Source organism: Acomys minous (assembly GCF_964271855.1).
Source record: "Acomys minous genome assembly, chromosome: 6".
Lineage (NCBI taxonomy): Eukaryota > Metazoa > Chordata > Mammalia > Rodentia > Muridae > Acomys > Acomys minous.
In genome coordinates, this window is record NC_140487.1 from 102,374,901 (window position 1) to 102,396,422 (window position 21,522).

Genomic DNA, 21,522 nt, shown 5'->3' on the forward strand with positions numbered 1-21,522 from the left:
CTTCCGAGAGCTGAGATTAAAGGCGTGCGCCGCCACCCCTGGCTGCTACTTTTTTTTTTAACATTGACTTATTTTTACTTTATGAGTACATACGTTTTGCCTGCATGAATGTGTGTGACTGATGCTCGCAAAGGTCAGAGAGGGCGCTGGATCCCATGGGCCTGGAGTTACGGATGGGTGTGAGCTGTTCTGTGAGTGCTGAGAACTGAACCTGGCTCGTCTGGAAGAGCAACAAAGGCTCTTAGCTGCAGAGCCATTTCCAGCCCCTGGGCTACATTTTTATAGTAAACCATGGACATACGGTAGGTCCTGAGTGGGTGGATGTTGATTTGTTGATTGAGTGAAATATGAAATATTTCTATACGTAGATCAAAGGTACGTAATTTGTAAGATGAAGGCCTTAGGCAGGGAAAGAGAGGGAAGAGAACTTCCAGGCATCACTTAGCCCAGAGTAATGAGCTTGATGATGCAATACTGTTGTAGTAAATCAAAGTGATTTACCTTTAACAGAATGATATGGAGCCTAGAATTTAAGCACTTGGCCGGTGAATTTTACCTGTTTGATCTCAGCTCTTTTTTCTAAACAAATCCACCTCTTTTCTGTAATCAAGCCTTTAAAGGGCGTTTCTTTCCTCCTCAGATGAAGATGACTCGAGTTCACTGCTAACGAAGGAGAGCAGCCACAACAGCAGCTTTGAGCTGATTGGCTCCACAATTCCCTCCTATCAGCCTTGCAACAGACAGACAGGCCGAGGGGCCAGTTCCCTCCCTACAGCAGGAGGGTTCAGATCCCCTTCCCCTGGCCTGTTTCGAGCCAGTTTGATCAGCTCGGCTTCTAAGGTAAGGTGCTGATAGTTTTCCTAATAATCTCCTCTTTTCACTTCCCACATTGCTAAATAGAGTGCGTCCTAGCCAACCACCTCCCACCACCTTGGTGCTCAGCTTTAAAAATCCACCTCCTTTGTGTATTAGCAAGCATTCTTCTTGCTTAGACGTTCTTTTTCTCCTTAGGCTCCTTTGACTATGCATTGTCCTGCTCAACTGCGATTGCCTGAGAGCAGATGACATATTGCAAGTAGCAACTTCTGTTGTTGTCATGACACTGAATGGCATTTGTAAAATGTTTTGCTATTGTTTTTGTTTTGGTGCCAGAGTTCAGGAAAACTGTCTGAGCCTTCACTTCCCATAGAGGATTCCCAGGATCTGTACACCGCCTCCCCAGAACCTAAGACACTTTTCCTAGGAGCAGGAGACTTCCAGTTCTGTTTAGAAGATGACACTCAGAGCCAACTGTTGGATGCAGATGGGTAGGTAGTTTTGTGTTTCTGTGGGTGGGATAAGGCTGGGTGCTGCTTAATTTTGTTTAAAAATAAAATGAGCTTCTGTCACTCCATCTGGCTTTCTCTTCTGAGAAAGAGGTGTACCGACCATTAGAGTTACATTCTACGAGTTTGAACGAAACTTACAGAAGATAAAATGTAAAACGTCTTGCTGATATCCCTATTCTCTGACCTTATTTCACTCAGATCTTGTATTGGAAGGGCTTTCTCTGCTCATCCTCTTGTGTTCTGATTTTGGGGTAGTATTGGAATGTAACACCCATCCCTGATGCATCATTAGAAGCCGCTTCATACCTTACTTTGACCACACTTGCCCTTCCTCCCTCCTGACGTTAGCATGAGGATAACTTAAATCTTGTTTTCTGTGTTGAGGCTCAGTGTGTTAGTTACTTGTCTTGTCACTGTGACAAAATACTGACAGAGCCACTTAGGGAAGGATGGCTTATTTTGCCTGATAGCTCCGTGGACACCATGCATCATGGCAGGCCAGTCACGGCGGCAGGAGCAGAAGGCAGTGGGCACATTGCCTCCACAGTCAGGAAGCAGAAAGCAATGAATGCGCATGTTCAGCTCCTCTTCAGTTGGTCCAGGGCCCTAGCCCAGGGGATAGTGCCGCCCACAGACAAGGTGGGGCCTCCTACCTCAGGCAGCCTATTTCAGATAATGCCTGGAAGACACACCCAGAGGTTTGTTTCCATGGCGATTCTAAATCCCATCAAGTTGGAATGATTCCCGTCACATTCAGATCCTTTTTGCCACACACAGTACACATGAGAAGATCATAGGACAACTTGCTGGAGTTGGTTCCCTCCAACATGTGGAGCCCTGGGGATTGAACTCAGATCGGCAGGCTTGGCAGCAAGTACTTTACCAACCTAGCCATCTTGCTGGCCGCATTCAGCTTCTAACCCAGTTTTTACCTGCACTTTTGTCTCTTCTCTGGGTAATTTCTGACACTTCACTGTGCTTGTAGATTTTTAAACATTAGAAATCACCGGAATCGATATCAAACTTTGAAGCCCCAGTTGCCACTGGCCAGTATGGATGAGAATGCCATGGATGCCAACATGGATGAGCTGCTGGATTTATGTACGGGACAGTTTACATCTCAGCCTGAAGAGAAATGTCAACCTAGAAAGAATGACAAAAAAGAAAACATGGAGGAACTTCTGAATCTTTGCTCGGGCAAATTTCCTTCTCAAGGTAAATATGCAGCGAGAGTGTCCTGCCTGCCACAGCCAGTCTTCAGTCAGCTTACATCAGCGTCCCTGAGAAGAAGCCCTTGCTCCTCTGAGTGCACAGAAAACAGGGACATGATGGAGCTCACTCAGCTCCTCGCCTTTACCGCTCTAGGGTTCTTAGAATAACAGCGTCACCTTAGGGCCACTTTAGCTTCAGCATCATAATGTATAATTTAATCTGTATACAAAAGTCAGAACAGCATCTGGTATATAGTAGATGCCCCACACTTGCTGGAACAACACGTAGGCTATGAAGTAATTGGGTATTTATTTTGTTCATTACTGTTTTCCTGGGGCTTGGCACACACTAAGTGTGAATAAGAATTTGTTGAAAGAATGGGAAGGTGAAGTTTTCAACATCTTACCTAAGAGCTGAATTGAGCTGGCCAGTATTTCGATGGCCAGGAAGAGTAAAAGTGTCGTTTCCTTCCTTACTGAGTTTCCCTTGTTGAGGTAGATGCCTCCCCTATGGCTACGTTGGAGCTGAGTAAACAGGAGAGAGAGAGCAGCACAGATGATCCGATGGAAGAGGCACTTGCTCTTTGCTCAGGCTCCTTCCCGACAGACAGGTGAGTCTCAAAGATTGGTGAGAATTTGGAAAATAAAACCCTAGGATCTGTCAGGCATAGTAGCCCATGTCTTTAATCTCAGCACTCTGAGTTCAAGCCTAGCCTGGTCTTCAGAGTGAGTTCCAGGACATTCGGGGCTACACAGAAACCCTGTCTTGAAAAACAAAGCAACAACAACAAATCAAAGAGACAAGCCTAGGATCCCGTTCTCTGGGTTTAGCAATAAACTTAAGAAATTTGGGAAAGACAATCTGAGACGCTGTGTCACATCCAACTCATTGTTTATATAAATTGGTGAAGGGAAACCTCTGCTTACTCTTGGTGAACTGCTAGGAAACAGTACTATGGTTTCTCAAAATTGATAATAGAATTGCCATCTGATCCAGCAACTCCACTTGGGTTCAAAAGAAGGCTACATGGTAGGCATGGTAGCCCGTACCTATATTCTCAGCACTGGGGAGGCGTGACAAGAGGATTGTGAATTCCGGGCCAGCCTATTCTGCACATTGAGATCCTATCTCAGAAGAGAGACACACACAGACTTGAAAGTGGAAACTGGGCAGGAGTAGTGGTGTGTAACCATAACCCCAGAGCTTAGGTGGTAAAGGGCATAGGATCAGGAGTCCAAGGTCATCTTCAGCTATATAGTGAGCTCCAGGCCATGTGAGTGACATAGGAAAGACTTGCCTCAAAACAAACAAACAAACCCCCAGAAAGCCTAATGTGGTTATGCTTGAATCCAATATTCAGGAAACAGAGGCAGGAGAGTTAGAAGTTCAAGGCCAGGTAAATGGCTAAGTGCCTTCGGGTACTTGCCACTAAACCTGAAGACCTGAGTTTAATTGCTGGTGTCCAACATGGTAGAAGTAGAGAGCTGACGCCCACAAGTTGTCCTCTGACTCTACCATGGATGGGTGCTGCTTACTGGCTTGCTCAACCTACTTTCTTATAGAACCAAGGACCTCCAGCCCAGGAATGGCCCCACCCATAGTGGGCTGGGCACTCCCCTATTAATTATTCCTTAAGAAAATGCCCTATCGGGCTGGGCGTGGTGACGCACACCTTTAATCTCAGCACTTGGGAGACAGGCAAGCGGATCTCTGAGTTCAAGGCCAGCCTGGTTTACAAAGTGAGTCCAGGACAGCCAGGGCTGTTACACAGAGAAGCCCTGTCTCAAAAAACTAAAAAAAAAGAAAGATCCTCCAGTTTTCACAGTTGTATAGTAAATGCTTTAGCCATCAAACTCAGACATTTTTTTTAAGACAAAATAGCTCATTTCCTATTTCTTAAAAAAATGACTGGTGCTGATAGATGTCTTACATTCTTAGTTTGGCTGGCTCTTGTGGTTTGCTTTCAGTAACTTAGTGATTGGTCTTCTAGGGAGGAAGAGGGTGAAGAGGAGGAATTTGGTGACTTTCAGCTTGTTTCAAAGGAAAATGGATTTGCAAGTGAGGAGGTGAGTGTGGAGAGAATACAACCAAGCTGCACGTGCTCCTTCCGTGCTCCTGCCCCGGGTCCTCGCCCTCTGAGTCAGCACTTGAGTATTTTTAGTTTAGTGTCTGCCAGAAGCAGTGTCCTGTGATGAGGCATGGGGACAGAACTTCATAAACCCTCTTGTCCCCTTCTGTTCTTACCTCATGGTACTGCAGCTCAAGCCCAGGCCCACGTGCTTGTGATCCCAACACCTTTGCTATGGCATAGCGGTGCTCCCTCCCGTGCTCCCTGCTATGGCACAGCAGTGCTCCCTCCCATGCTCCCTGCCGTGGCACAGCAGTGCTCCCTGCTGTCACCGCGTCTAACCCTGAGTGTGTTGCTCTGGTGTCGCAGGATGAACACAGTGACTCTAGTGATGGAGAGCTGGCCCTGGACCCAGAGGATGACGAGGAGGAGCTCCTAAAGCAGTCTGAGAAGATGAAAAGGCAAATGTAGGTGTTCCATCCGTTCCTTCAGCTTCTGCCTGCTCTCACAAGTTGCGGCATAGCTTGCTACCTTTTTACATAAACACGCCGGTTTGCTTTCTGTTTTTTATGGTTAATATAAATTAAACAAATCTTTCGTGGCCTTGAGGCAAAGTAAATGACTCAGCGGGTAAGATTGCTTCCTGTGCAACCCTGACGTCATGCTCTAGACCCCGTGGTGAAAGCAGAAAACCAGATGTTGTCCTCTGACCTCCACACCTGTGCCGTGGCACATACATGCACACAAATAAGTTTTTGTTTATTTGGTTGGTTGGTTGGTTTTTCGAGACAGGGTTTCTCTGTGTAGCCCTGGCTATCCTGGACTCGCTTTGTAGACCAGGCTAGCTTCAAAATCACAGCGATCCACCTACCTCTGCCTCCCGAGTGCTGGGATTAAAGGCCTGTGCCACCATGCCCGGCTTAAGTTTTTTAAAAAACTTTCTACGGCCACTTCTTGAGTCTCAGAGACAGTTGTGTTATGCCTTTAAGCCATGTCTATACTAGACATCTCCTGCTTCCTCCCAGACCTAGTGATGTTCTCAGTGGTGATGCTTCTGCTCTTGTGGCCTAGAATAATCTCTTTCTACCCAGCTCTGCTGTGTGCTGGATGGGTCCTACTGTCACGTAAGCCAGGATCACAGGAACCAAACCACCTCCTATAACCGAGGGTCCTGTAGGATTGCCCAACCAAGGTTGAGTCCCACTCCTACTTAGGGGAACTTGAGTGAATTGTTTGGTCTCTCTGAGCTTCCTTACATGATTTCTTTCTTTGTTTTTTGAGACAGGGTTTCTCTGTGTGTAGCCTTGAATGACTCTCCGGAAGGAACATCTCTAGTTCCTTCCAGAACTAGTGTCTTTTTCGTTGTTATAGCTTCCAGTGTCCTCATGTCTTAGACATTGTCTTTTCTTAATTATAAAATGACAGAGGTAGTAGTGCCCCTGTGTAAGAAAGAGGGTACTGGTGATATCTATAAAGAACAGCTACTGGCACATGGTATGGGCTAGGTGACCAGCGTTTAAACATCAAAAAAGTATTGGAGATAGTACCGACAGGTGTTATTACATATTAAGCCTATTATTAATGCTTCTGCATTCTGCTTTTCTTTCATTACTGTTTCTCCGTGTGTATACTGCGTCTGCTCACATTCATTCCTCTGTCCCCTCTCATTGTCCCTCCATCCTGACAGCTGTCACCCCACCCCCTTTACCACACCACGCCCATCCTACTTTTGGCTCTGTTTTTGCTCTGTGACTTAATAGGTTTAACGAGGGCCACTCCTGTGGGGCTGTCCCCTGGAGCAGAGATAACCACAGTGGCTTTCTGCTTTCCTTCCTGTATCCATATTCTGTGTGGGTATCCATTGCTTAGTTTCTCATCTTTCTGCTTTCCTTCCTGTATCCGTATTCTGTGTGGGTATCCATTGCTTAGTTTCTCATCTTTCTGCTTTCCTTCCTGTGTCCGTATTCTGTGTGGGTATCCATTGCTTAGTTTCTCATCTTTCTGCTTCCCTTCCTGTATCCATATTCTGTGTGGGTATCCATTGCTTAGTTTCTCATCTTTCTGCTTCCCTTCCTGTATCCATATTCTGTGTGGGTATCCATTGCTTAGTTTCTCATCTTTCTGCTTTCCTTCCTGTATCCGTATTCTGTGTGGGTATCCATTGCTTAGTTTCTCATCTTTCTGCTTTCCTTCCTGTATCCATATTCTGTGTGGGTATCCATTGCTTAGTTTCTCATCTTTCTGCTTTCCTTCCTGTGTCCGTATTCTGTGTGGGTATCCATTGCTTAGTTTCTCATCTTTCTGCTTTCCTTCCTGTATCCATATTCTGTGTGGGTATCCATTGCTTAGTTTCTCATCTTTCTGCTTTCCTTCCTGTGTCTGAATTCTGTGTGGGTATCCATTGCTTAGTTTCTCATCTTTTGAATTGCTTTCTAGGAGGCTGAAGAAGTACTTGGAAGATGAGGCAGAGGTGTCGGGAAGCGATGTGGGAAGTGAAGATGAGTATGATGGGGAAGAGATTGATGAGTATGAAGAGGACGTCATTGATGAAGTGCTTCCGTCTGATGACGAACTGGAGAGTCAGATCAAGAAAATACACATGTTAGTACCCTAACAAGCCCGTCTAAGCAACAGGGCACCTCACGCCAGCCATGTCACCGGGCAGAGCGGTCCTGGTGTTGAGCGCCTTGCTTCCTTTGTTATAGGAAAACCATGTTGGATGACGATAAGCGACGGCTGCGGTTATACCAAGAGAGGTACCTTGCTGATGGGGATCTGCACAGTGACGGGCCTGGACGAACGAGAAAATTCCGTTGGAAACATATAGGTACCTTGGCCCTTTAGAAAGAAATGGTTCCAGTGTATATATCCGTCCACTTTAAGATGGTAAATGGCAATCAGAACTAAACCAGGAGGCCTTAGGTACAGCCGGGTTGGTAGAGTGCTCACCGAGAACACGGACACTCTGAGCTCCATCCCCAGTACCACGTTAGAAAACAACCAGGCATGACGGTGCGTGCCTGTGATCCCAAGACTTAGGATGTAGTGGGGGGACAATCAGGAGTCAAGGTCATCCTTAGCGCCATAGTTCAGTGCCAACCTGGCTGCTTGCAACCCTTTCTGGGAAAGAAAAACCACAAACAGAAAACCACCTCTACACCAGGCTGAGTGGTAGACTAGCCGTATCCATTGTAGACTAGCTGTATCCATTGACTTCCTTTTGTGGCTAGGAAAGGTTTAAGTCAACATTCAGTCTGACCACTCCCTCTGTGAGGACTACAATATGCTAAGTGCCTCACCTCTCTCCTTCAGACGACACCTCCCAGATGGATCTGTTCCACAGAGAATCTGATGACGATCAGGTTGAAGAACAGCTTGATGAGTCTGAAGCCAAGTGGAGGAAGGAGCGGATTGAACGAGAGCAGTGGCTTCGAGAACAGGTAGAAAGTGACCAAGAACATTGCCTATTTAGGGGGCTGGAGAGATGGCTCAGAGGTTAAGAGCACTGCCTGCTCTTCCAGAGGTATAGAGTTCGATTCCCAGCAACCACGTGGTGGCTCACAACCATCTATACTGTGATCTGATGCCCTCTTCTGGCCTGCAGGAGTACATGTAAGCAGATCACTGTATACATAACAATAAATAAATAAATCTTTAAAAAACAGAAAAAGGGCCGGGGGGTGGTGGTGGCGCACGCCTTTAATCCCAGCACTCGGGCGGCAGAGGCGGGTGGATCCCTGTGAGTTAGAGGCCAGCCTGGTCTACAATGCAAGTCTAGGACAGCCAAGGCTATACAGAAAAACCCTGTCTCGAAAAACAAAAACAAACAAAACAAAAAACAGAGCCGGGCGTGGTGGCGCATGCCTTTAATCCCAGCACTTGGGAGGCAGAGGCAGGTGGATCACTGTGAGTTCGAGGCCAGCCTGGTCTACAATGCAAGTCTAGGACAGCCAAGGCTATACAGAAAAACCCTGTCTCGAAAAACAAAAACAAACAAAACAAAAAACAGAAAAGAAAATTGCCTATTTTGACAAAGTTTAGAGGAGCAAAGATCCAAACTCTTCAGCTGCCATGTAAACTTAGCAATAATATATTTAACCCTTTTAATCTTGAGGTTTGCTCCCCCTGCCCCCCAAAGTTTACCACAGGTAACTCTCTGGCTAATTGCCCAATAAAAACAAAACAAAACAAAACAAAACAAAAAAACCATCATGTATTTTCAGTCTGGGAGTTGTGTTGTATGCCTTCAATCCTAGCACTTGGATGGCAGAGGCTGGTGGATCTCTGTGAGTTGCAGGCCAGCCCAGACTATGTAATGAGACTTTGTCTCAAAAATATAAAATAAAAATTAATTTATTTGCCAGGTGTAGTGATGCACATCTGCCTGGTCTACAAAGTGAGTCCATCACAGCCAGGGCTTTTACACAGAGAAACCATGTCTCAAAAAACCAAAAGAAATAAAATAATAATTTTTAAATGATGTGCATATGGTGTGGGTGCATGTGAGTGCAGTGCCTGTGGAGGCCAGAAGAGGGCATCGGATCCCCTGGAATTAGAGTTACAGGCATGGTAACCTATCTCTTGGGTTCTAGGTACCAAACTTGGGTTCTCTAGAAGAGCAACACGTGTTTCCAACCATTTAGCCACATCTCCAGGCTTTTATCTTTTTAATCTAAGGCAGCGAAGCTTGTAGAAAGGAAAACAAACTTGGGTGGTGGTGGTGGTGCACGCCTTTAATCCCAGCACTCAGGAGGCAGAGAAACCCTGTCTCAAAAAAAATAAATTAATTAAATTAAATAGTAATTTGGCTTTACAACTCAGCCTGTATTATATTTTTTTTTTAAATATTACTGTTTTTTTGCTTGTTTGTTTGTTTTTTCAAGACAGGGTTTCTCTGTGTAGCCTTGGCTGTCCTGGACTCATGTAGACCAGGCTGGCCTCGAACTCACAACGATCCACCTGCCTCTGCCTCCCAAGTGCTGGGATTAAAGGCGTGCACCACCACAGCCCAGCATTTGCTTTGTTTTTTGAGATAAGATCTCACTATGTATCTCTGACTGTCCTGGAATGCACTCTCTACACCAGGCTGGCCTCAAAGTAGGAGATCTGCCTCCTGAGTCCTGGGATTAAAGGTGTATGCCACGTATCTGATCCAGCCTTTAATTTTCAATTATTTTATGTTTGTGGGTGCTTTGCCTGCATGTATGCCTACACACCACATATGTGTCTGGTCCCAGCAAAGCCCAGAATTGAGTGTTAGACCAATTCTGTAGTAGCAACTGGAGCTACGGCAGACATTTTTGAGCTGCCATGTGAGTGCTGGGAGTTGAACCCAGATCCTTTGGAAGAGTAGCCAATGCTCTTAACTACCGGGTCGGCTTTCCAGCTCCCTTACACTGACTATTTAGGAAAGCTATAGGTAATCCAATGTCGTATGAGTTTGTTTTGAAGACAGAGGCTGATCTGTCATTAATCCAAAGTGGCCTTGAAGTCATGGTAATTCTCCTGCCTCAGCTTTCCAAGTGCTGGGACTCTAGGCATGTGCCACCACACCTGGCTAATACTGTATGATTTTCATGTTCAGGCTCAACAGGGGAAAATTGCTGCTGAAGAAGAAGATGTTGGGGAAGACAGTCAGTTTATGATGCTAGCCAAGAAAGCTACAGCCAAAGCACTGCAGAGGAATGGTGAGCTCTTGCTTCTTTTGGGTCTAGCTGCTTAGATTGCCAGTGCTGGAGCCTTGGAGGGGACTCTGACCTTCAGCTGTGGCAGCTAATGTAAGCATTCTATAATATTGTCTTAAAGGGACCCTCAAGATGAGGAGAGGCAGAGGTTGGCTCTTTTTTTAAGTTCATTTATTATTTTATGTATACAGTGCTCTACCTGCATGTACACCTGTGGGAGTGGGCTTCAGATCACATCATAGATGGTTGTGAGCCATCATATGGTTGCACTATTGAACTCAGGACCTCTAGAAGAGCAGACAGTGCTCTTAACCGCTGAGCCATCTCTCCAGCCTCCCAGAGGTTGGCTCTTAAGCCATCACTCAGTGGAAGCTGTACTTAGGTTTATGTAGTTTGTTTTGCTTCAAGTTTTAAGGTTTGGCTGGTGAATTGTGGCTTCTCTTTTGAGTTGCTCAGGATTTATATACTCACTTGTTAGAGCTGGAATTTGAACACAGGTGTGTCGAGCTCTAGAAATGGGCTCTCATACACTACTACACAGTCACCAACTGCTGTTTCTTTCTTAGTGCTTGTTAATGATTGATTGAGAAGCTCAATTTGTTATCTCCTTAGTGACACTAAGGAGTTTTAAGGTCATCAATATAAAATCAACAGAAGTTTTTGTGTCAGCTTTTAAGTCGTCTTTGCTTATTTGTATATAGAAGGGATTCTAGCTGGCCTTGCTCAGAACACTTCTTTCATTGTTTTCTTTCCAGCCAACCGTGCTGTGGCTGTTCAGGAATCAAAGTCTGTGCCCAGTAACCCATTTGAAGCCATCAGACCAGGAGCTGCTCACCAGGTTAGTTGGGTCCCTGTTAAGCTGATGTGGTCTGTAGATCAGGCTGTCATTCAGGGACGAAGGTGGCCACGCAAAGTGGGAAAGTCTTTCTTAAGGTAGAAATGCGTTCCCTGAGTGCCAGGCTGACAGGGATGGCTTCCTTCTCCTTCTCTGTGACATTTGCAGTTTGATGTCATGTAATTCTTCTTTCCTCAGCTGAAGACAGGCTCCTTGCTAAACCAGCCCAAAGCTGTGCTTCAGAAACTTGCTGCCCTGTCTGACCTCAACCCCAGCGCTCCCCGAAACTCAAGAAACTTTGTCTTTCATACACTTTCTCCCACCAAGGCAGAGGCAGCAAAGGAATCATCTAAGCCTCAGGTAGGGGATTTGATAAAGCATATCAGTTTATATGCTTAGAGTTAGTTGACTTGTGGGTTTTTGTTTTTTAAAGATTTGTTTGTATTTTACATGCTTTTATGATTGTGTGTGTGTGTGTGTGTGTGTGTGTGTGTTACCTGGGGAGGCCAAAAGAGGGTGCTGGATCCCCTGCAAATGCAATTACAGACAGCTGTGAGTTGCCCCGAGGAGCAAGTACCTTAACCACTGAGCTATCCCTCCAGCGCCAGATTTATTTGTTTTACTTTTAAAAACGGTGTGAGGGGTTGAGTTTGTTGGGTAAGAGTACCTACTATGCACTCATAAGGACTTGAGTCTGAATCCTAGCATCATGTAAAATGCCAGGTGTGGCTGTACAGCTGTGCAATTTTATAACCCCAACACGACCAGAGAAAGGTAGATCCTGGAAGCTCAATAGCAGGCCATCTTACTTCCTGCTCTTAAAGGAGCAAGCCAGAGAATAATAGAGGAAGAAACCAACAACCTCCGGCCTCCATGTGCATGCACATAGCATGCACACGCACACCTACACACATACATGACACAAGTGAAATAAACGTTCTGACCTAACAGCTTGTTAAAATGTTAGAATTTTTCACTTCTCCAGAATTTATAGGGGAGTTGCTGCTCCAATGGGCAATCAGCTTTTAAATTTGCCTGCCAAGTTTTTCTTTCTTTCTTTCTTTCTTTCTTTCTTTCTTTCTTTCTTTCTTTCTTTCTTTTTTGTCTGTTAGTCATGTATGATTTAACTGAGTTGCTAAAGAACTCACCGAAGGTGAACATTTGTGTGAGTCTTGAGCTGGCCCTGACGCCCTCTGTGTTCTCTCTAGGTGAGAAGAAAGGGATCATCATTGATGGTGTCACCGTCTCCTAAGCGACTAAAGGTGGATAACAGCAGTCCAGGACCAAAGCGGAGCATCTTCAGATACTTGGAAAGCTAACACCTGTCAAAGCCAGCATCTGTCAAAACTACTCAAAGTAGGTCTGCACTGAAGTGGGGAACTGATGTTTCTGCTGATGACCGCTCCCTCGCTCATAATCAGTCTCTCATGAGCAGAGATCTTCCTGCGTTTTTTCCCGTTCTTCCCACCCCACAGCTCTCTGCGGTGTTTTTCTTTCCTGGTGTTATTTTCCAGTTTGGCCACCAGTCTTACCATTGCAGACTTTCCACCATCGACTTACAGAATAATTGAAGTCTCACTTCTCCTGTTAAGTATTTGACATTTTTTCCTAGCAGTTTCCTGGGTTGACACCACTTTGAAGTGGAGGTGTTTGGAGGAGGAAGAAAGTGTGGCATTATAGAAAATTACAGAAAGCACTGAAAGCCAGTACTAGGATGCCTCCTCCACACCCACGTGACCCCTCGCGCGGTAACCAGGCCTCAGTGCGAGTGGTTAGATGGAGGGACTAAGAAGCATTCGCCCGGATGTTGCACCAGTCCCGTTCCTTCTGTGTCCTGTGAGCTTCTAGCCTTGATTTCTGATTAACCTTTACTGCCTTTGAAATAAAGACTCAAGCTGGTACGTAGTTCATAAAGAGATTAACCTCACTCTCTGGAGTGTGGGAGGAAGATGAAGGGATAAACCCAGGTCCACCCACACCAGATAATCTATGGAGGAGAGACCTTCCCTGGGCCTAGAGGTTCAACTTCAAGTTATTTGTTTGAGAGCCTCCCCTCCCTTCTGCAGACTAGAAGAAACTCCACCACTTTTTTTATTTTATTCCAGTTTTTTGAGGCAGGGTCTCTCTGTGTAGCCTTGGCTGTCCTGGGCTCACTTTGTAGACCAAGCTGGCCTCGAACTCATAGAGATCCACCTGTCTGACCACTATTTATTGCATCTCTTGGGCTGAGTTTGTTGCCCTGACCAATGAAAGAACATTTTACTCTTTCATCACCAATACTGAGAGCAGATCAGTGAAATTTAATAAAGTCACTGAAGGGAACTGCGGTCACTCGCTTTCTCCAGCCTGTCGCTGGGCTTTCTTCAGAAGTAGACACCAGTTTCCCCTCAGAACCGAACATTCCAGGTGAACGCTGGGTTTCAGTATCGAAAGCTGAGCATGGGAAACTTGGTGAGATTGTGTCCATCTTTTATTGAGAGACATAACCAGCCGATTCAACTGATGAGATTAAGATGGAGGTTTTCTGTTGGTTCGTAGGGCTTTTTATTTTAGTTTTTTCCTAATACTCAGGATGCTGACTTGGACAGAACACACATTTGTATATTTGTAATCTTGTAATGGGAGAAATGTGTATAAAGCTGTTTTAATATGTATGTAGATTTTCAATAAATGTCATTGCCTTGAGGGCAGGGTTTGCTGTCCAGCCTGAGTGCTTATTCTTAGGTCAGTGTGGAAGTTAAGAGAGTATCTCATTTTCAGGATGTTTCCCTCCCAGGAGACTCTGCGTCCAGAACAGAAGGGGGCTGCAGTTGCCCTTCACTGCCTTTTCCATCTCTAAATGATCAGACAGCTCACTTAGTGGTCTGCTCAGAGCTGGACAGGAGGAGCGGGTCCATATGGAATGCCTGCCCCGGTCCTCAAGAGGTGCTCGCCCCTTGGCTGCCTTCCCATGTACTTCAGTGTTGCTCTGGGTCCACAGAGATGGTTAGTGCGGCTCTCCGAGTGTTCTGAAGAGGGCCTAATGGAGGCACCTCTCAACCCCAGAGCAAGAGAGCCAAGATGTGAGGCTACAGATCTCCCTTTCTGCTTCTCAACATGCCCTGTTGGAATGGTGAGTTTATAGAGTGAGGGCCTTGCCTAGGCTGGGCAGGAACTCAAGTCTCCACATGCTCTTCTTGGGAGAAATGGAGCGGGGAGGTGGGGATCGGACCCAAGCGGTGATAGCACTAGCACACATCTTTAGTCCCAGTACTTGAGAGAAAGAAAGAAAGAAAGAAAGAAAGAAAGAAAGAAAGAAAGAAAGAAAACAACTGACCACTAAATAGAAAACAGTCAATGTCTGACAAATCTGGGAAATAAATTATTTTTCTTTGTGTCTCTGGGGAAATGCATTCTGGTTTTGTTTTTGTTTTTTGTCTTTTATAAATTTATTTTTATTTTTATTTTATGTGCATTTGGTGTTTTACCTGTGTGTATGTATGAGGGTGTCAGATCCTCTGGAACTGGAGTTACAGACAGTTGTGAGCTGCCATTTCGGTACTGGGAATTAAACTGGGATCCTCTGAAAGAGCAGCCAGTCAGTGCTCCTAACCGCTGAGCCAGCTCCCTATTTTCTTTAATCTTGCTATATTTCATCTAATTTATATTTGTGTGTATATGTGGATACATATGTAGAAATAAAAGGATGATTTGCAAAAGTTAGTTTTCCCCTACCATGTAGGTTCTGGGGATTGAACCTGGGTCCTCTGGTTTGGCAGCAAGTACCTTTGCCTACTGAGCCATTTTGCTGGCCCTAAAAAACATATTCTTTAGAGAAGAAATGGAGTCTTTAACTCTATGTCAGTTTTCATTATGAAAATATATCTGCCAGAAGCCAAGCTAAGCTTCCCCCCTTTTTTTTGACAGGATCAATTGAGGAGTATCAGCCTGATCCACATGCCTTTTGTCCAAGGTGTACACCTTTAATCCCAGCACTTGGGAGGTAGAGGCAGGGGGATCACTGTGAGTTTAAGGCCACCCTGGTTTACAAAGTGAGTCTAGGACAGCCAAGGCTACACAGAGAAACCCTGTCTCGGGAAAACAACAACAACAAAAAAGAGTTTGCAACTTGAGTCAGCTCACCCCAGCTCAGCAGCCAGGGCTGCACGCCTGAGTTTCAGTTCTCCAGGGCACTGCGGTAGACCTCTGATGACCTCACTTCTGTTTTTGCTTCCATTTCATCCATAGCAGGCAGAAGGTGCCCTTTACACATACGTAATGTGTGGAGGATGCACTTCGTGACTTAAACCTCTCCCCAGGGAAGGGTTGTTGTTTGCTGGCAGGTCTAATCCCTAACATCAAAAGCAAACTCTTCAGGGCTGGGTGTGGTAGTGAGTGCCTATAATCCTAGCCTTTAGTGGGTAGAGTCGTGAGGATTGCCACAAGCTAAAGGTAAGCCTGAGCAACATGGTTTAGGCCTGCCAAAGGGACAGGGCATATAATAGTGAAACCCTATGTAAAAAACAAACAACTAGGGGCCAGCGAGATAGCTCAGAAGTTGAGAGCACGTTGTAGGTTTGATTCCTAGCACCCACACGGTGGCTTACAACCCTCTGTAACTCCCGGGACTCAGGCAGTACGTACTCACGCCCATAAGTGAATCCATTGTTCTGTTTCTCGAGACAAGAGTTTCTCTGTGTAGCCTTGGGCTGTCCTGGACTTGCTTCGTAGACCAGGCTGGCCTCGAACTCACAGAGATCCATCTGTCTCTGCTTCCCGAGTGCTGGGATTAAAGGTGTGCACCTTGGACAAGCTACCACACCTGGCCATATATATATAATCAAATAAACTCTTCAGTGCCTTCTCTCACACTCAGAATAAAGTTTAAACTCAGGGCCTTCTAAAGTACCCTTCCAATCTCCTGGCTTACCTTCACCTCCAACCTCCGTCTTTGGCTGATGTGTAATTCTCAAAACACTCGTCTTAAACCCACCTTCCTCAGGAGTACCTTCTTTGACTACCATTATGGTGTAAGGTGTGCAAAGTTCCCTACACTTTGGATCTTTTAATCACAATTTGCCACCTTATGTTAGGTCTGTCTTATCAATTAGGACAACAAATTCCTTGAAAACAGACTGTCTATTTTGATTTGTGGGGTAGCATTGTACCTGGCACATTAATTTATTTAATTAATATTTTTTAAGCAGTTCGTGTTGAGAGACTTGGTAAGAAGCTTAGAGCTGAATTGCTAGTGACACTTTTATTTTTATTTTTTATTTTTTTATTTTTATTTTTTTGCTAGTGACACTTTTAAAACGTACTTTTTACCAGATTGTAGTGGCTCAGGCTTTTAATCCCAGTACTCGGGAAGCAGAGGCAGGTGGATCCCAATGAGTTTGAGGCTAGCTTGGTCTATGTAATAAGTTCTGGGACAGCCATGGCTACAGAGTGAAACCCAGTCTCAAAAATAAGTATTTTTAAAATTTGTTTTTGTGCAATTTTTGTTTCTAGGATTTATTTTTATTTGTACATGCTCTGTATCTGTGTGTGCACGCACACGCACACGCATGCATATGCTTGTACTCCCATGTATATGCAGGTTCCTAAGGAGCCTAAAAGAAGGCACGAGACCCCTTGCAGCTAGGGTTGTAAGCAGTTATGAGCCACCTAAGCCATCTCTCCAACCCACTATTTTTGAGGGAAGGCCTTGCCCTACAGCCCAGGCTATCCTGAACCTCACTATGTAGCTATGGCTAGCTTTAAATTCATTGCCTGAGCCTCTGCAGCACAATGATTACAGGTGTGAACCACCATGCCTGACTTGCCTATAATGCTTTCCAATGGAAGAGATGGCAGTGAGATCTTGCTCTGTGTGTAGCTCACAAGTGCTGTGCCCATAGATAAGCCATCCTCTCTAGACTTGCCCTCTCACCTGGGGGAGGAGGCTCATGTGCACTGACTTTGTGCAGCTCACTAAGCTATGGTTGGACTAAAGGTATGGTGGAATGTAGCCTGATCATACATACTCAGCGCTGCGTATTTAACAAGCAGCTCAGGAAGGGATGGGGCTGACTTCTGGACACCCTGTGGCTGGGTGGGTAGGAAAGGCATTTGCCTCAGCAAAGCTCCATGCTCCCCCAGCCCATGGGGCTAACCCAGCAGCCAACGGAGGTTGGTACTCTACTGAGACTTTGACAGCTGTAGGAACGGAGGCCTATGGGTCTTGCCGGGACTCTCAAAGTGAACTGGGGAAACAGGCCTGACTTTGTGTGTGGCTGGTGTGGGCCTCAGATCGTAGCCTTTTGAGAACAAGGCCCCCAGATTGCCTGGTCCCTTAGTTGTAGCATCTTAGTTTTTATCCGTGCCCTTCCCGTCCCCTCTTTCTGTCCCATCTTCTCTCACCTTAAAGGTTTTTCATTTTCAGTGTATTGATTTCGTTCTTCCCCGTGGTGGGCTACGTAATGAGAAGAGGGAGTCTGAAGTAGCTACAGCCTAAGGGTGATTGGAGGAAGCTTTAGGGTTGAACACTCGGGTCCTTTGCTAATGTTCAGATGAGACAGGCCGTGCGGTTGTTTTTTATGGCTGGTGGGCTAGTGGGCCAGCAGTGGGGGGTAACAAAGCTGCTCCCAGCTCCAGGATGGAGACTGGGCCCAGTCCAAGGGGTTGAAAGTGATGGGGTCCAGTTGGGAGTGGACTGTGCTTTGGGCTTTTCAGCCCCCTCTTTTTCTCAGAGGCTGAGAGAAGGTGGGGGGGGGGGGAAGCTGATTGCTCACCCCTTTCTTTGTTTGTCTTGTCTAATTTAACTTACGTTATTTATCAAAAAGACAGGTTATTTGGAAAACCAGATGGACCCAGGCAAAAATCATCTGGGTTTTCTAAACGTGAAAAATTAGGTTCTGGGAGCCCAGGAGGAAAGTGTGTGTGTGTGTGTGTGTGTGTGTGTGTGTGTGTGTGTGTGTGTGTGTGTGTGTGTGTGTACATTTGCGTGTGCATGCACTACGGTATGTAGTGAGGAAGAAAGCAGAAGTATTGAGTAAATGTCTCCAGTCATTCTCAGAAAAAAACAAAACAAACAAAAACGATAGCATCCAGGCCCCCTTCCTCCCTCTTTCTAAGTTAAACTAAAATGAAGAGACTAAAAAAGCTTCCTGTTGACATCTGGATGTGCAGGAAGGTTCTGTTTTTATCTTTTGAGAGGGTCTCACTGTGTAGCCCAGGCCAGCCTTGGGCCTCTGCTTCCTAAGTGCTGGGATTACAGGTACGCACCACCAACATCAGGGTCAGAAAGGCTTAATTGGGCGGCAACTGAGCACCGGCTGTTGGCTTTCTTTCCCCAGTCTTTGTCCTCATCGAGAGATACAGGGTGCACAGCAGTCTCCTGCTTCCTTTCGGCTGACAGTGGCTTGTGTCAGGACTTTACAGTCTGCGGCTCTCTCACGTCTGGGAAGGCTCTGAAGCAGGGGGCTGTGGAATAGAACTACTTGGCTACAATCGAGAATATGCTCTGACTGCAAACCGCAAGCCATCCTATTCATGCGGCACACACAGGCAGAACAGAGCCAAGACCTTTTGTCGCCTGAAGAATCTTTGGCAGCAGAAATAACACTTGTCCCTTTGTGAGTGTCATTTCTTGAAGTGTCATTGGACTGTGAAAGCCACTTAATAACTTGATCTCATCTGAATAATCTGCCTTAATGCTCACTCCGTAGTTGTGAGGATTAAATACAAAAAAATGCAACGTGTCCGCCTCCAGGCCTGGTCCAGGAAATCTCAGTGAATGCCAGTTGCATGAATGGATCCAATCTGAGTATTCAGGCTTGCCTGACCATCCCCAGGGCTCAGTGTATAACAGGCTGGTAACTGAGACTGATACACTGTCCCACTGAGCCTAGAGCCTAGAGCCTGTGGCCCAAGCTAAACCTGTGGTCTGTTTTACAGGTTTGGTGAGCATTTGTGGTTGTGTACAGGGAACCCATCACTGAAGGGACTTAGTGGCCCAGCTGCTGGGAACACTATGAGGACAGCTTCCTGTGTCTGCCCCTTTGAGATTTGTCTCAGCCAGCACAACTCACCTCCAGTGGTGACAGATATATAAAAGCCTGGCCAGCTCAGCTCTGAAGAGCTGTTCTAGCCTCAGAGCCTCCTTGTGGGGGAGCTGAGACTGCCACAGGCTTACATTGTCACTCTCAACTTCCTTTGCCCACTCCTGTTTCTTTCCCATTTTCATAGATATTGAGCCCAAAGGCACTGGGGTTTTTGTTTGCCTGCTTGATACGGGATCTCATGTTGTCCAGGCTGGCTTCGAACTCACTATGAACTTTTAATCCTCCTCCTGCCTCTGCCTTCTGAGCCCTGGGGTTCCAGGTGTACCATGCACCACTATGATTGCCTTAAGCAGTACTGTAGCCCAGCCAAATGGCTTTTTTTTAATTTAATTAATTAATTTATTTATTTATTTTGAGATGAGGCTTCACTATGTAGACCACATATTCTTACAGATCCTCCTGCCTCTGCCTCCTGAGTTCCAGGATGAAAGGCTGGTGCTGTGGGGCTGGTTGGAGAGATGGTTAAGCAGTTAAGAGCACTGGTTGTTCTTCCAAAGGACCTGGGTTCAATTCCCAGCACCACAGGGCCTCTTACAACTGTCTATTTCCAGTTCCAGGGGACCTGACACCCTCACACACACACATACGTGCAGGCAGAACACCAACGTACATTAAAATAAAAAAAAAAGATTGGTGCCGCCGTGCCACACAAAAGGAACTTCTTAATAATAAACGTTCTGAGTGAATGCTGCACTCTGAGTATCAGCTTCCTGAGGAACCCAGCCTGTGAGGATGTTGATCTTGGGGGCCACAGGAACAGGATGGGGTTTCAGCGTGGAGGGAGGTGGTTCTCTGTATGCCCACCAGAGGGCAGCAGCCTCTTAGCAATCGCCCCTCCTTGAGGCTTCCAGGAAGGGGCTTGAGCCCTTGTCCTGAGTCCCACCCATTGTCCCCTGATGTGTCCACCCTTCTTCTCAAGGGAGAAGAAAGCTTTCTGAGTGCTCCAGGCCTTGGTTGGTCAGTCTGGAGCTCTTTTTCCCCCAGCTTTGAAGATCAATCAATCTTCTGCTGTTGCCTCCCCTTTCCCAACTGGCAACCTCCTTGCCTGGGATCTCCTGCCGCTCCCCGGTAAGGTCTACAGTAGATTTGTTTTCTGTGTGACAAGGTAATTACAAGCTTGGAGCTAGGAGGCCCAGGGGCCAGTCTGAGGATGGTCACTTCAATCTGACACTCCTGTTCTGCTAACATTATTGATGTTCTTTTTCTTTTTAGTTTTATTTATCATGATTTTTTTTTTTTTAAGTCTGGCCCTGGTGACATGAGCTATGAAGGTGGGAAGACAAGTTTGCTTGTCACAGTTTTGTTCTTGAAACTACTAGTCTTGGAGCTAGAAAGGTGGCTCTGTGGTTAAGAGCATTGGTTGCTCCTGCAGAGGACCCGGGTTCAATTCTAAGCATCCCCACGGCAGCTTACAAACATCCCTAACTCCAGTTCCAGGGGATCTGACACTCTCTTCTGACATACACTCAAACAGTGCTTGTTTTTATGAGATAGGGTTTCAGCTATGTAGTTGGACATCAGGCATACATATAGGACACATGCATACAAGTAGGCAAAACAGTTGTACACATAAAATAATTTTTTTTTATAAAATAATTTTTTTTTAAAGAAAGAAACTACGTGCCTGGGCAGATGTCAGCACACAGGAGGCAGAGACAGGCTGATCTCTGTGAGTTCAAGCCCAGCCAGATCTACAGAGTGAGTTTCAGGACAGCCAAGGCTGCACAGAGAAACGGTGTCTTAAAAAAAAAAAAAGCCTGGCATGGTGGCACACACCTTTAATCCCAGCATTTGGGAGGCAGGGGCAGACTGATCTCTGTGAGTTTGAGGTCAGCAAGGACTACAAAAGTCCAGGACAGCCAAGGCTACACGTAGCAACCCTGTCTCAAAAAATAAGTAAATAAATAAATAAATGAAACAAAAACAAAAGAAACTACTTGCCTGACATTTCATACTTTGATGGGGGCGAAGGGGAGCAGCTTCTTTCTGTAGAGCCCAGGTTGTCCTCAAACCAAACGTATGATCCTCCTGCCTCGGTTTACCAAGTGCTAGGATTACTAGGTGTGCATCACCATGGTTACCAAGCTTACCTATTTCTAATATAGATCCCAACCCCCAAAGGTTCTTCTATAGGAAAGTGGCTTGACAGAAGAGTAGAGACAGGAAGAACGACACATTTTGCTAGCAGCCTGAACTAAACCCAACAAACCTTTAGGGCGTTTCTACTACCTATTAGTTATTTCTGCCCTGAGCCACTCGTCCGCCCTGCGTCTGCCTCCGCCCTACCCTGTGTGGGCAGTTCTAAAAACAA

General features: G+C 45.9%; 1 protein-coding gene across 1 annotated transcript in view; it reads left to right on the top strand.

The window, feature by feature from the left end:
* Positions 1-13,817, top strand: part of CLSPN (claspin) — a 33,184-nt gene extending 19,367 nt beyond the window's left edge. The window contains exons 13-25 of the mRNA XM_084786238.1: positions 641-840; positions 1,153-1,307; positions 2,314-2,543; positions 3,039-3,150; positions 4,531-4,606; positions 4,978-5,075; positions 7,045-7,209; positions 7,314-7,435; positions 7,921-8,048; positions 10,193-10,295; positions 11,048-11,130; positions 11,326-11,487; positions 12,336-13,817. Coding sequence (XP_084642364.1) covers positions 641-840; positions 1,153-1,307; positions 2,314-2,543; positions 3,039-3,150; positions 4,531-4,606; positions 4,978-5,075; positions 7,045-7,209; positions 7,314-7,435; positions 7,921-8,048; positions 10,193-10,295; positions 11,048-11,130; positions 11,326-11,487; positions 12,336-12,446 — 1,745 coding nt within the window. The 3' untranslated portion in view covers positions 12,447-13,817. The remainder of the gene's footprint in view (positions 1-640; positions 841-1,152; positions 1,308-2,313; positions 2,544-3,038; positions 3,151-4,530; positions 4,607-4,977; positions 5,076-7,044; positions 7,210-7,313; positions 7,436-7,920; positions 8,049-10,192; positions 10,296-11,047; positions 11,131-11,325; positions 11,488-12,335) is intronic.
* The last annotated feature ends 7,705 nt before the right edge of the window (positions 13,818-21,522 follow it).